The sequence below is a fragment of the Carassius carassius genome, chromosome 25, assembly GCF_963082965.1.
Source record: "Carassius carassius chromosome 25, fCarCar2.1, whole genome shotgun sequence".
Taxonomy (NCBI): Eukaryota; Metazoa; Chordata; class Actinopteri; order Cypriniformes; family Cyprinidae; genus Carassius; species Carassius carassius.
In genome coordinates, this window is record NC_081779.1 from 2,602,436 (window position 1) to 2,617,386 (window position 14,951).

Sequence of the window (14,951 nt, forward strand, 5' to 3'; positions counted from 1 at the left end):
AAATGCAGTAAGTGTCCATGAAGCGACGTTTGACTGGTTTATTTCCACTCAGGCCTCTCCTAGGGTGGAGGTGGACGAAGCGTCTGTAACCAGACTGGCTCAAAAACTCAGTAAAGAGGATCCCACACCAGAAATATTTGATGAAATACAGAAAAAGGTGATAACTGATTCTTTTCTCTTTTTTTGCATGTATGTGTGATTTGTACATTCAGAGCTGTATGATGTCAGTTTGCATGGTTTATTTTTATTGTCTAGTTATTGATGTATTATATACACACACACACACATGTATAAAAACACTCTTTATATGAAAACTTGTACAACAAGAAGCTTCTCTCAAAAGCCAAACCAGTAATAATAATATCAACTCCACCAGTTCCAAATTATGTTCATGTTTTTTTTTTTTTTTTTTTTTACAACAGTAAGTGCATGTATTCAACCTCCGTTGCAAACAATATAGTCAGGATTCATATTCATTTACTACAGATCAGGTCTGCTTGCAGATTTAGCTGCTGCAAAAAGCAGAAATGACTGAATATATGAAAATATCACAGAGGATATCCCTAAACTCACATGTGTGCAGTTGCATTTTAGTCATCAGTGCTTTTTCTTCTGGTATGTGGTTGCCAGGTTGGGAAGAGGAGAAATGTGTCTATTTAAGGTAAAAGCTCTTACTGGGGAAGTTAAATGTTAATGTCTTAATCTCCAGATGCATGAAAGCTTATTGCAAATGATTATGCTTAATTAATTGAGAGAAGCATAAATCATGATAACAATGAAACAATTTATTCCTTTTTTGTGTGTGAAAAAGGTCTAGATTTAAAACCGATCATGTTTTTTAACTAGTACAAGCTACATATATATTTTAAAAGATAAGATTAAATTTGGAGGAAATATTTGTTTATTTCAGCTGTCAAGAATTTATTCATTTGTTGTACTGCCTTTAAATTATGTATTTTTTAAGTAACTATAGTTAAAAAGGTAATTAACATCTGCATAATCTGCATCTTATGTATTCTTGACACACACACACACACACACACACACATATATATATATATATATATATGAGATTTGGTGGGAGATGTGTGTATTTATATCAAAAATATTTTTACTTTAATATATTTGTGTGTGTGTGTGTGTGTATATCTCTATCTATCTATCTATTTATAATCTATGATTTTTGTTTTTGTGTATTTTTATGGGAATTTAAAACTGAGATTTTCGATGATTTATCATGCAGCCTTTTTTTGACTAATAAAAGCAATAAAAATGCCAGTTCATGAGCTGTCCGTGTTCCTCAGGTGTATGACACGATGTTACGGGACGAGAGGTTCTACCCGTCGTTTAAGCAGCACCCGCTGTACGTGCAGATGCTGGCCGAGCTGGACATGCTGAAAGAGCCCAGTTACAGGGGTTCAGACGACGGGGACGGAGGTGACGAACTCATGCGCTGCCTGATCTGTCATCAGTCAGTCTCTTTACACATCACCTCCTGAAACTCATTATTAATTCTCTGTTTCTCCAGAGTCATTCAACGGGTCCCCAACAGGAAGCATTAATTTAGTATGTCAAATAAAGCCTTTTGTGTGTATATTAACATACATCATGCGTTTTTGAGTGTGTTAGCTTGTTTCTGATGCTTGTGTTTTGTAGTCATTAGATGATCTCATCAGCGGGACCGTGGATGAGTCTGTTCAGCTTCATGCCTTTATCTCTGACACGGGTGAGAGTTTGATTTTAATAGTGTAATAATACCATTCAGTTTCAAAAACGGGCACTCAAAATGTCTTGTTGCTTAGTAAAAACCTTTTATTTTATTGCGCCTGGTTACAACATGATGAAACAATCTGCAGAGGTGAACCTAGTCAAGAATGTCTGGGTCATATTTTACCCTCGTAGCAAAGGAAGCCAATAATACATTTTATGTTAAAGGTGCCATATGTCATGTCTGGCAAAAAAATCAAGTCATACTCCACATTCCATACCAGATGGGGGCAGTATGCCTCAATAAAGTGAATTGGTCTACTCTAGAGTAACAAACGAGAAACGGCATAGTCTCTATGCTCCGCCCCTACCTTCACAACAACCCTACAGCCATAGCCGAAGCCTAAGAGGACGTTTTGCCTCCAGAGGAACGTTGGGTGATGTCAAGTGATTTTGAAACATGACATCTTCAAGCTACTCCCCTTCACCTTTACCAGTGGATATGTTCATATTCGTTTTGTTCATATTACATTGAGTCGTATATACACATTATTTGAATTAAATTAATTTGACAGACAGCATTCTGTCAACATCATTGGTCAACATCAGACAGCTGATGTTGACCAAGCTAGCGCCAACCAACGTAACCAGAGCTGCCAACTCTCAAGCATTCGCTGTGAGACACACGCAATTGACTCTTTTCACACGCTTTCATGCCACACATCAATTTTCTCACGCACAGAAAAACCACGAAGCAAAGAGGACACGGAGACCAACAGACTAAGTTAGACAGAGTATGTTAGTTATGATATAAAAAATGGGTAAGTTATAGCTAACGTTAGCTAATTATCAAACGCAGCTACAGTTAGCCATCGCTAACATTAGCACGTTTATCGAACAGCCTTCGGTACATTTCTATGTTATAACTTCCCGAAAAAAAATACACAAACATATAAAGCAAACTTCTAGCGAAATACTAACAGCATCTAACTTACCAATCCAAAAGAAATGTTGCAAGTTCGGTGTCGAACCTCATTTCTTTCAGGTCCATCAGTTGTCTCCAGCGATTGAAAGCAGTGCCGATGTTTACTCTGGTTCGGCTCCTTTTCTTAGCGGATTTGATTTGTGTTTCCGAGCGCGGTTGTTTCCCTGTAGCGGGTGGTGGTCTCTTGCCAAGGGCTTCAACCATCCTTCCGCTTGATTGACATCAGGTTAGATTACGCCCACAAGCCGTGCGAGTTATTCGTGTATTGCAGGTTGGCTGGTGGTTATGTTGCTTGCATACCGCCTCCCATGGCCGAAACTGGTATTACGACACCTGTCGGGCCGGGGCTAGTAATGCTAATGCTAATTAAGGTTGATATCTCTGCAGCACTATAACTTGACATTTTTTTAATGACATCATCGCCCTTATTTCTTCTCATTCTTTTGAAGAGTGTAGGTCATTTTTTGGATATTTTTACCTCAATTTTTGCACATGGCACCTTTAAAAGAAAATTAAGTCAATTTTAGGCTCCTCCCAGTTCGCATTACTGCAATGCAAGAAATTTGCATTTAAATTGTTATAAATTACTTAAAGCATGCTCTTTATGTAATGGTAGTATTTGTTGTACTTCCTTCAATTTATGCTGGTTTTGTGTTGAATTAAAAAGGAATATAAACTGTAATACATTAGTAATAATCACCACGATTAAGTAATGCAAATCGTGTCACAAACATCTTAAAAGGATAGTACACACAAAAATGAAGATTATCAGTTTGTTTCTTCTGCTGAACACAAAAGAAGATATTTTGAAGAACGTGTGTAAGCAAACAACTGACGGTAGCCATTGACTTCCACAGTACTGAACAAAATTCTGTGGAAATCAGTGACTTTCTGCAAGGGTTTGGTTTCACACATTCTTCAAAATATCTTCTTTTGTGTTCAGTAGAAGAAAGAAATTCATACGTGAAAATAAGTAAATGATTTTGTAAGTATTTTTGATTTTGAAGTGAAATATGACCTCAACCTGTTTTAACTTGCAGTTGTTTTTCGAGTTGGTCTCTAACAAGGCCCTGATTTCTATTTTGAGATTTAAATGTTGAGCTGTTGAATTGAATTTTAGTAATGACTCGTGTAGCTGTCAATACTCGGTGTGATTTCAGAGATGTTCAGTGTGTGTTCTGCTCAACTTTCCTCTCTTCTCTAGTCATCACTTCTTCTCATTTTCAAGCTTCATTTATTTGTCACTTTGTGTTGATTCTTATTCTGTGACACTATCATTCCATCAGCTTTATTTCTTTATTTTCTTATGTTCCTTTTTTCCCTCTCTCCCCCTCTTTGGCTTCGTCTTGTTGTCTTCTCTCTGCTGTGTCTCTTCATCTCTTTCCCCTGCACCATCGTCTCCATCGCTCCTGCCTCTCTTCCACGGTGCTCTGTAGCTGATGCTTTTCTAAACCCACTTCCTGTGGCAGGCGTGTGTAATGATCACGGGAAGACGTACGCTCTCTATACTCTCACCGTCGTACGCAAGAGCTCGGACGGCAGCGAGGACATCTGGAAGACGTACCGCCGATACAGCGATTTCCACGACTTCCACATGCGCATCACCGAGCAGGTGAGACAGATTTACCTTTTAATGAACGTCACACGCCACCTAGCAGAGAACTTTGTTGTTCTGCCTTTAAGTTATGCAGATTTTATATTATATTACTAAATAATAGAAAGAAAAAAAACTGCAAAAAAAGGTTAAAAAAAGGTTAATTGTCAAGAATTTATATAATGTCATATATATAAGTTATACAGATTTTACTATTATTATAATTTTTTTTTACTATTATAAAATAAATATAACAAATCTGCAAAACTTAAAAGCAATACAAAAATCTACCCTGATATATAAATTCTTAACAATTTGTTTGTAATTTTATTCTTAAACGTGATGAATAATGCCATAACTTTAACCCAACTCTCATAAAAAGTAAGTAAAATTTTAACAATTAAAACATCTAAATAAATATGTATATAGCAAAAAAAAAAAAAAAAAACAATATATATAAATATATATATATATGTGTGTGTCTGTGTGTGTGTTATGTATGAGTTTTTTTGCTATTATGGTGATAAGAAGTTTGAGTATTTAAATTTTTATTAATTAGAATCAAAATATTAATATTATTATCATGGGTGTTATTGCAGTAAAAAGGCATTTACAGCTATATGAATTTAAACATATAGTTGGATGTGGCATGTATTGTTTTTATAAAAATGTCATTTTAATCCAGACCTTTATTTGTGTTGATTTTAATTAAGAATTTTAAACCTGGTAAAATGTGTTAAACAGTGATGTGGACTGCACCCATATTGATATCAGTTAGTCAAAATAATGAACATTTTTACTAAGCAAACATTAAAAGAGACGTGTTGAAATCTGTGAAAGCCTGGTGTTTAAATTCTGTGTAGTTTTGTGAACACAGAGTCCATGTTGTTCTGGTCTAATGTGGTTTGATAGATGTGATGTTTACTAACCCATGTGTCCCGTCTTTAGTTTGAGACCCTCGGTCCGATTCTCAAGCTTCCTGGTAAAAAGACCTTTAACAACATGGACAGGGAGTTTTTGGAGAAGAGGAAGAAGGACCTGAACTCTTATTTACAGGTGGGTCAGATCGGGACGGGTGTTTATTTTGGGTTCTGCTGGCTCAGGTGTGCTGAGAGCTGAGTTTGTCTTACAGCTGCTGCTGAACCCTGAGATGGTGAAGGCCTGTCCCATGCTGGTGCCCTACATCTATGACTTCCTGGAGAACAAAGCCTACAGCAAGGGCAAAGGAGACTTCGCACGCAAGGTGAGAAACGCCACATTCACAAAAGCTTCAAACGATCAGTGAAGGGTGGGAGATTTAGCTGATCAAGTTATATCGTGATATAATCTAGGCATTCGCACCGCATTTACACTAAATAACTTCATGCATTTGTATTTATATGCTCCAGCATAAGAAAAACGAATGAATACGAGAATAAAAAAAGCAAGATAATGTCTGTAAAAGAAGGCTCTCCTTTTATTTTTCAGGATTCTTTGATGAATAGAAAGTTCAAAAGAACAACATTTATGTAAAATTGAAATCTTCTGTAACATTATAAATGTCTTAATTATCAATTTAATGCTTCCTTGAGGAATAAGAGTATTCCTTTATTTAAAAAAATTATTATATCGACCCCAAACTTTTGAAACAGTAGTGTATATTTTAGTAAAAAAAACAAAATAGTGCTTTACATGCAGACATGTATTCATTCATCATAAAACCAATGCACTCAATCAAAAAACACTAATACAATGATATAATATAATAAACCCATAGATGCAATCGTAATCTTCTTCTCATCCTTTTGATAGATGCATGGATAGATAGAGAGAGCGATAGACTGAAGGGCGTTCACACAAACTGCGATTTGCAGCGGTGAAGTTAGCATAGTCATTAATTTTCAATGACGATCAAGACAACCTGAAGAATAGTAGAAAGTTGAGCCGGTTTAATGTTAAAGCAGCGGTAAAGACACAATCTGAATGCTGCAGTTCAGTAGGAACAGTGATGAAATTACTCCAGAAGGGAGCGGCCTACAGCTGTTGTCTCCTTGGATTCGCCGTTTTTTGTAAACTTGTCCTGTTCTCTGGACTCGGACAGATGGACACGTTTGTGAATCCTCTCCGGAGCTCCATGAGGAACGTGTCCAATGCCGTGAAGTCACTGCCGGACAGCCTGGCCGAGGGAGTGTCCAAAGTCTCGGCGGATATGGGCCGCATGTCAGAGAAACTTGGCCAGGATATTAAACAGTCCATATTTAAGGTAGAGCACGTCTGGAGGATCTCAGAGCACAGTGGGAAATGTCCAAAAGACCAGATACCTCACGAACTTGACGCTTTGCATGATGGTTGCCTGTTTTGTGTGACTGGGAAACTTTGTCTGTGCCGTTTGTCATTCATTTCATATGCATAGCTTGAGCAGGGGATGTAGGAAGTGTTTGCGCTCGACTGACGTGATTTTACGAAGGTATGTCACCTAACTCCAGATGTGTCTGATCCACAGGTGCCTCCTTTAATTGCAAAGTCTGACATCGATCCCGAACACTACCGCATCTCGGCCCAGCTGGACGACAATGTGAGTCAACATCAGATCAGAAACTTGACCAAATCACTCCAACACAGCCTCAAATGTTTTGTTGTACAATACGTGTGAGGCAACCATAAATAATGGCATTTATTTTAATAATTGTTATTAGCAATTCTAGTGCAAGCTGTGTGGGACAAGACATCCATAAATATTGGTGTTATACCCCCCCGCAAATTATTAATATTTTCTTTAAAGTGAAAAGTGAAAGTGAAGTGACATTCAGCCAAGTATGGTGACCCATACTCAGAATTTGTGCTCTGCATTTAACCCATCCGAAATGCACACACACAGATCAGTGAACACACACACACACACACACTGTGAGCACACACCCGGAGCAGTGGGCAGCCATTTATGCTGCGGTGCCCGGGGAGCAGTTGGGGGTTCGATGCCTTGCTCAAGGGCACCTAAGTCGTGGTATTGAAGGTGGAGAGAGAACTGTACATGCACTCCCCCCACCCACAATTCCTGCCGGCCCGGGACTCGAACTCACAACCTTTCGATTGGGAGACCGACTCTCTAACCATTAGGCCACGACTTCCCCTTTAATTTTATAGTAATGTATTAATATAGCAATATATTTCTTTATTGTTTGTATTTTTATAACTTTATTATTATGAAATACTCTATTTTACAGTACAATAGTATTATCATAATATTGTATTTCTTTATTGATTTTTATTTTTTATAATTAAGTAAAATAAAATATTCATTTTATTACCAAATACTATTTAGATTTTACAGTAAATGAATGTAGTAATACATATCTTTGTTGCTTTTTATTTTTAAAAGTAATGCTGTATTTAATATATTGATATTTGTTTTTTTATTTGTATAACTTAATAAAATATATATTCATTATTAATAAGTACTCTATTTTACAGTATAATATTATTATTACCGGGGTAAACTCCAACACATGGCAGCTGAGCTGGGGGGCTATAAGCAAACCCACACCAGCCCGCCGCCTCTCACCATGGGCAACTCCAGAGTGGTGAAGAGTCCATCCTCTCTCGAGGAGTGTGGTACCAGAGCCCAAGCTGTGCGTAGAGGTGAGTCCGACTATCGCTAGTCGGAACCTCTCTACCTCACGCACAATCTCGGGCTCCTTCCCCGCCAGTGAGGTGACGTTCCACGTCCCTAGAGCTAGTTTCCGTGTCCAGGGATCAGGCTGTCGAGGCCCCCGCCTTCGACTGCCACCCGATTGTGAACCCTCTCGGTGAACGATCTGGGGACTCCATCGTTTTACTGGGGGACTTCAACGCCCACGTGGGCAACGACAGTGACACCTGGAGGGGCGTGATTGGGAGGAACGGCCCCCCTGATCTGAACCCGAGCGGTGTTCAGTTATTGGACTTCTGTGCTAGTTACAGCTTGTCCATAACGAACACCATGTTCAAGCATAAGGGTGTCCATCAGTACACGTGGCACCAGGACACCCTAGGCCGTAGGTCGATGATCGACTTTGTGGTCGTTTCATCCGACCTCCGGCCGTATGTCTTGGACACTCGGGTGAAGAGAGGGGCGGAGCTGTCAACCAATCACCACCTGGTGGTGAGTTGGATCCGATGGCGGGGGAGGAAGCTGGACAGACTCGGCAGACCCAAACGTACTGTGAGGGTCTGCTGGGAACGTTTGGCCGAGTCTCCTGTCAGAGAGATCTTCAACTCCCACCTCCGGCAGAGCTTCGACTGGATCCCGAGGGAGGCTGGAGATATTGAGTCCGAGTGGACCATGTTCTCCACCTCCATTGTCGAAGCGGCCGCTCGGAGCTGTGGCCGTAAGGTTTCCGGTGCCTGTCGAGGCGGCAATCCCCGAACCCGGTGGTGGACACCGGAAGTAAGGGATGCCGTCAAGCTGAAGAAGGAGTCCTATCGGGCCTGGTTGGCTTGTGGGACTCCAGAGGCAGCTGACAGGTACCGGCAGGCCAAGCGGACTACAGCCCGGGTGGTTGTGGAGGCAAAAACTCGGGCCTGGGAGGAGTTCGGTGAGGCCATGGAGAAGGACTATCGGTCAGCCTCGAAGAGATTCTGGCAAACCGTCCGGCGCCTCAGGAGAGGGAAGCAGTGCCCTACCAACGCTGTTTACAGTAGAGGTGGGGAGCTGTTGACCTCAACTGGGGATGTCGTTGGACGGTGGAAGGAATACTTCGAGGATCTCCTCAATCCCGGTGTCACGTCTTCCATTGAGGAAGCAGAGGCTGAGGGCTCAGATGTGGACTCGTCCATAACCCAAGCTGAAGTCACCGAGGTAGTCAAGAAACTCCTCGGTGGCAAGGCACCGGGGGTGGATGAGATCCGCCCTGAGTACCTCAAGTCTCTGGATGTTGTGGGGCTGTCTTGGCTGACACGCCTCTGCAGCATCGCGTGGCAGTCGGGGACGGTGCCTCTGGGATGGCAGACCGGGGTGGTGGTCCCTCTTTTTAAGAAGGGGGACCGGAGGGTGTGTTCCAACTACAGGGGGATCACACTTCTCAGCCTCCCTGGGAAAGTCTATGCCAGGGTACTGGAGAGGAGAATCCGGCCGATAGTAGAACCTCAGATTCAGGAGGAACAGTGTGGTTTTCGTCCAGGCCGTGGAACACTGGACCAGCTCTATACCCTCTACAGGGTGCTGGAGGGTTCATGGGAGTATGCCCAACCAGTCCACATGTGCTTTGTGGATTTGGAGAAGGCATTCGACTGTGTCCCTCGCGGCGGCCTGTGGAGGGTTCTCCGGGAGTATGGGGTCCGGGGCCCTTTGCTAAGGGCTATCCGGTCCCTGTACAAACGGAGCAGGAGCTTGGTTCGTATTGCCAGCTGTAAGTCAGACTTGTTCCCGGTGCGTGTTGGACTCCGGCAGGGCTGCCCTTTGTCGCCGGTTCTGTTCATGATTTTTATGGACAGAATTTCTAGGCGCAGCCAGGGGCCGGAGGGGGTCAGGTTTGGTGACAACACGATTTCGTCTCTGCTCTTTGCGGATGATGTTGTCGTGTTGGCCTCATCAGGCCAGGACCTTCAGCATGCACTGGGACGGTTTGCAGCCGAGTGTGAAGCGGCTGGGATGAGAATCAGCACCTCCAAATCCGAGGCCATGGTCCTCAGTCGGAAAAGGGTGGCTTGCCCACTTCAGGTTGGTGGAGAGTTCCTGCCTCAAGTGGAGGAGTTTAAGTATCTTGGGGTCTTGTTCACGAGTGAGGGAAGGATGGAACGGGAGATTGACAGAGGGATCGGTGCAGCTTCTGCAGTAATGCGGTCGATGTACCGGTCTGTCGTGGTGAAGAAAGAGCTGAGCCGCAAGGCGAAGCTCTCGATTTACCGGTCAATCTACGTTCCTACTCTCACCTATGGTCATGAGCTTTGGGTCATGACCGAAAGGACAAGATCCCGGATACAGGCGGCCGAAATGTGCTTTCTCCGCAGGGTGGCTGGGCGATCCCTTAGAGATAGGGTGAGAAGCTCAGTCACCCGGGAGGAGCTCAGAGTAGAGCCGCTGCTCCTCCACATCGAGAGGGGTCAGCTGAGGTGGCTCGGGCATCTGTTCCGGATGCCTCCTGGACGCCTTCCCGGGAAGGTGTTCCGGGCACATCCCACTGGGAGGAGACCCCGGGGGAGACCTAGGACACGCTGGAGAGACTATGTCTCCCGGCTGGCCTGGGAACGCCTCGGTGTCCCCCCAGAAGAGCTGGAGGAAGTGTCTAGGGAGAGGGAAGTCTGGGGTTCTCTGCTTAGACTGCTGCCCCCGCGACCCGGCCCCGGATAAGCGGTAGAAGATGGATGGATATTATTATTATTATTATCATAATATTGTGTTTCTTAATTGATTTTTAATTTTTATAATTTAATAAAATATTATTATTATTATTTTTATTATTATTATTAAATACTAATTTTATATTTTGCAGTACAATATTATTTTACCAAAGCAATGTATTTCTTTATTAATAGATGTTAATAATTATTACGTTTACACTCTTTATTTATCATTTAATAAAATAATAACATTTATTATTATTATTTTATTCATTGTTATTATCATAATTATTAAATATAGATTTTTTTTTTATTTTACAGAACTAGTATTTTACCAAAGTAATGTATTTCTTTATTGGTTTGTATTTTATATAATTGAAAAAATATATATAAGAAGAATAATTGTCTAATAAAAAATAATTAATTTAAAATAATTGATCTATTTAGTTTGCATCCCCGATAAATTTTTCCATGGCTTGGAATGGGATTTGAATGAGATGGTAGAGTTGAAGCTGTCAGTTTAATGATGTACAGTTGTTTTGTTGTACAGGGGGATGATAATATCCCACTTAGGGTGATGTTGCTGCTGATGGACGAGGTGTTTGATCTGAAGGAGAGAAATCAGTGGCTGCGCAGAAACATCAAAAACCTCCTGCAGCAGCTCATCCGAGCCACGTCTGGAGACACCATTAACAGGTGCCACAGACACACACTCATAGAGACTCGCAAACGGTTGCATTTCTGCTCTCTGTTCAACGGTGAACATTCGTTTCCCTTCACTGCAGGAAAATCGTGGATCATGTCGACTACATGACCTCGCCTGAGCAAGTGTCTGATTACGTGAAGAGATTCAGGTGATGATTTCACTCGCTGTCTGTTTTGACGTGTGTGTGACTCTGCTGCTGATTCTGACTGGGTTTTTGACTCTACAGAGACTCTTACTGGCCAAACGGGATCCTCGCCGAGACGCCGCCCCGCAGAGACAAAAGCTTACGCATGAGGACACGAGTCGCCGCTAAGACCACACTCCTGGGCGTCATGCCAGGTACACACACACACACACACACACATTACAGCCTGGATCTTATGACCATGCATAGACTATAGTGGAAAATCAGATCACACTATATATATTATCATATAATCCAAAATGTTTAATAAATGAATATTTAAGGTGTGGTGGATATTTTGAACTGTGAATAATGTCCATTCTAATTCTGTTCATATATTCGGAGCTTTCTGCATAATTCTACTCTACTATTCAAAAGCTTGGGGTCGGTAACATTTTAAATGTTTTTGAAAAATCTCTTCTGCTCACCAAGGCTGCATTTATTTGATCAAAAATACAGTAAAAACAATAATATTGTGAAATATTATTACCATTTAGAAAAACTGTTTTCTATGTGAGTATCTGTTAAACTATAATTTATTCCTGTGATGCGCAGCTGTATTTTCAGCATCATTCCTCCAGTCTTCAGAGTCACATGATCTTCAGAAATCATGAAAATATTCTGATTTGCTGTTCAAGAAACATTTCTGATTGTTATTATTAATGTTGAAAGCATGATCCATTATATTTTTCAGGATTCTTTGATTCTTTTACAGTGTTTATCTGAAATAGAAATCTTTTGTAACCTTAGAAATGTCTTTGCTGTAATTTTTGATCAGTTTGAATAAGTGTTATTAAAAATAATAAAATAATACACAAACCCCAAAAATCTTTTGAATGGTAGTATAATATATGTATGTTTATATAATAATATATACATACAGTATATAGTGCCAGGGTTTATTATGATTAAAACAAAAAAACAAAAACCATAAAATAAGTTTTTTACTTGAAATAAAAATGAAAATAAATAAAATAAGATATTTAAATTTAAACATTTTAAATGTATTCACTTAGTTTAACTTGATGTACTAAAATAACTATATAGACATAAAAACATACCGAAGCTTTATACAAATAAATTTGACTTGACTTGAAATGTTCTCCTCCTGTCAGATGAGTTGAAGCACATCATCGGGGCGGAAACCACACGCAAAGGCATCCTGCGCGTCTTTGACATGTTCCAGCACCAACCGCTGAACCGCCGGCTGGCCTGCGTCTTTCTGGAGCGCTTCCTGGAGACCTTGTTTCCTCAGTACAAGTTCCCCGAGCTGTTCGTGAAGCTCCACTCGCGCTCGCCACGCGTGCTCAGATATTCGCAGAAATTGCGCAGCTTGCAAAAGAGGTGACAGACGGACGCTTCTCCCGCCGACACGGAGAAGAAAGGAGGGAAACAGAGCCATCCGAACGGCAAACGCTCAAACACACACACACCTCCCTCTCAGTGCCTCCTGGCTGTTCTCCTTTCAAGCACTGTACTGACACGGCCGTAGCATAGAGGAGTCATTTTATCATCGTGAAGCCTTCAGCACCTCACTCACGTCTGAACCACTACGAAAGACTGCAGCGCCCGAGCACTGAGCGATCGATCGTTTGCCGTGCATTTCTGATCTGATGTTCTGAATGACACTGTGTAGATATATACTGGGTTATTTTGGGTTTGTTTTGTATTTGGCATTGGTCGCCTCATCGTCAATACTGTATGGTGGAGGAAATCTGACCGAAGCAACCTATGCACCTTAACACTCATTACAAGCAGAATCATCTGATGAGGCTCGGCAGCGATGTATTATGATCATTTTGTGGACCTGAAACTGAAATAGGCATAACGTTATCCCTCTAAGCCTTTAGCTTACATTTAATATTTAAGCTAATCTTAAATGACTTAAGGCAAAAATGAAAATTTGGTGAAAGTTTACTCACCTTCAGACCATCCAAGGTGTAGATGAGTTTGTTTCTTCATCAGACTCTGAGAAATGCAGCATTGCATCACTTGCTCTCCAGTGAATGGGTGCCGTCAGAATGAGAGTCCAAACAGCTGATAAACACATCACAATAATCCACAAGTAATCCAGTCCATCAGTTAACACCTGGAGGAGAAGACAAAAGCTGAAATAAAATCCATCATTAAGATGTTTTTAACTTCGAACCATTCTTTCCGGCTAAAATACAAGTCCATTATCTATAATAAAGCTTCCTCCAGTGAAAAAAATTATCTCCTGTTATTTCTCACATCAAAATCCATCCACATGATTTGTTTTGGATTGTTTTGTTAAATGGTGTTTGATCTGTGCAGATTTCTCTCCTGATTCAGACAAGATGACTTACACTGGAGGAAGCCTTATTATGGATAATGGACTCATATTTTAGCCAGAAGCTATAGTTTGAAAACAGCTTAATGATGAATTTGTGTCTTACAAACACGTAGATTTTCACTTCTCTAGACATTAACTGATGGACTAGATTCATGTGGATTACTTGGGGGTTACTGTTATGTTTTTATCAACTGTTTGGACTCTCAATCTGACGGCACCCATTCACTGCAGAGCATCCATTGGTGAGCAGGGGATGCAATGCTACATTTCTCCAAACCTGATGAAGAAACAAACTCATGGATGGCCTTGAGGGTGAGTGCATTTTCAGCAAATGTTCATTTTTATCTGAACTTTTTCTTTAATAATGATCTGAGGCCCTCAAACGTATCAAAGCGGACAGAGATGGTGGAATTCAAGCGTAGAGATATTCACAGATATGCTTTAACGAATGTACGTGTCGATGTTTGTGTGCGTCCTGTTTTTATAACTCAATCCAGTGGAGGGGTTTTTAAAAGTACTTTATTTTAGAATAGCAAGTGTAGCACTAAACTGCGACTGTCTGATGCTGAAGACTGTTTCAGTGTGAGGTATAGATTCAGCCTTAATACAAGACCAAGTGACGTGTGTTTAGATGTAGCTTACACACGGATGCACCCTCATACACACACACACACACGTAAAGGAGATATCGACTGTCCGAATCAGATTTTCTGTCAGAGAATATGTCATTCGTTTTTGTGCAATATGTTCCTTTCATGCATGTTATATAATAATCATATATGGGATAGTTTTCAAGTATATTCGAGTGAAGAATTTCCGAAGCCAATCCAAAACCACCGAAACATTCCGTTGTTGTAAAAGGCTTATTTTAAAGGACTTGTTTTATAAGTCGGGCTTTTATGCTTGTGTTGGGGATGTGTTTGTTTTTAATGTTTCGTCACTCCTGCTGTTTTCTTGATGGATTTTGGTGCTTTTTGCTTTTAGAAAACGATTGAAAGCACATTGTTGGTGAACGGATGATCAAAACATGCAAAGACACGAAAGATGCTGCCGAGGTCAGAGGTCGTCTGGCGTTTGAGCACATAGATCTTAAACACTCTCCAGTCATGTGTTGTAGATCTACACTTTATCAGAACATGCATAGGTCATATTTCACTCCAAATT

At 41.0% G+C, this 14,951-nt stretch overlaps 1 protein-coding gene across 2 annotated transcripts in view; it reads left to right on the forward strand.

Moving 5' to 3' along the window:
* LOC132103901 (sorting nexin-13-like) overlaps window positions 1-12,825 on the forward strand; it is a 30,082-nt gene extending 17,257 nt beyond the window's left edge. Inside the window, exons 14-26 of one of the 2 annotated variants that reach the window (XM_059508967.1) lie at window positions 53-157; window positions 1,305-1,437; window positions 1,529-1,566; window positions 1,657-1,726; window positions 4,129-4,304; window positions 5,235-5,342; window positions 5,419-5,529; window positions 6,367-6,528; window positions 6,769-6,840; window positions 11,134-11,279; window positions 11,369-11,437; window positions 11,516-11,628; window positions 12,589-12,825. In XM_059508967.1, coding sequence (XP_059364950.1) covers window positions 53-157; window positions 1,305-1,437; window positions 1,529-1,566; window positions 1,657-1,726; window positions 4,129-4,304; window positions 5,235-5,342; window positions 5,419-5,529; window positions 6,367-6,528; window positions 6,769-6,840; window positions 11,134-11,279; window positions 11,369-11,437; window positions 11,516-11,628; window positions 12,589-12,821 — 1,536 coding nt within the window. In that variant the 3' untranslated portion in view covers window positions 12,822-12,825. The remainder of the gene's footprint in view (window positions 1-52; window positions 158-1,304; window positions 1,438-1,528; window positions 1,567-1,656; window positions 1,727-4,128; window positions 4,305-5,234; window positions 5,343-5,418; window positions 5,530-6,366; window positions 6,529-6,768; window positions 6,841-11,133; window positions 11,280-11,368; window positions 11,438-11,515; window positions 11,629-12,588) is intronic. The other variant, XM_059508968.1, reaches the window with a different exon arrangement.
* The last annotated feature ends 2,126 nt before the right edge of the window (window positions 12,826-14,951 follow it).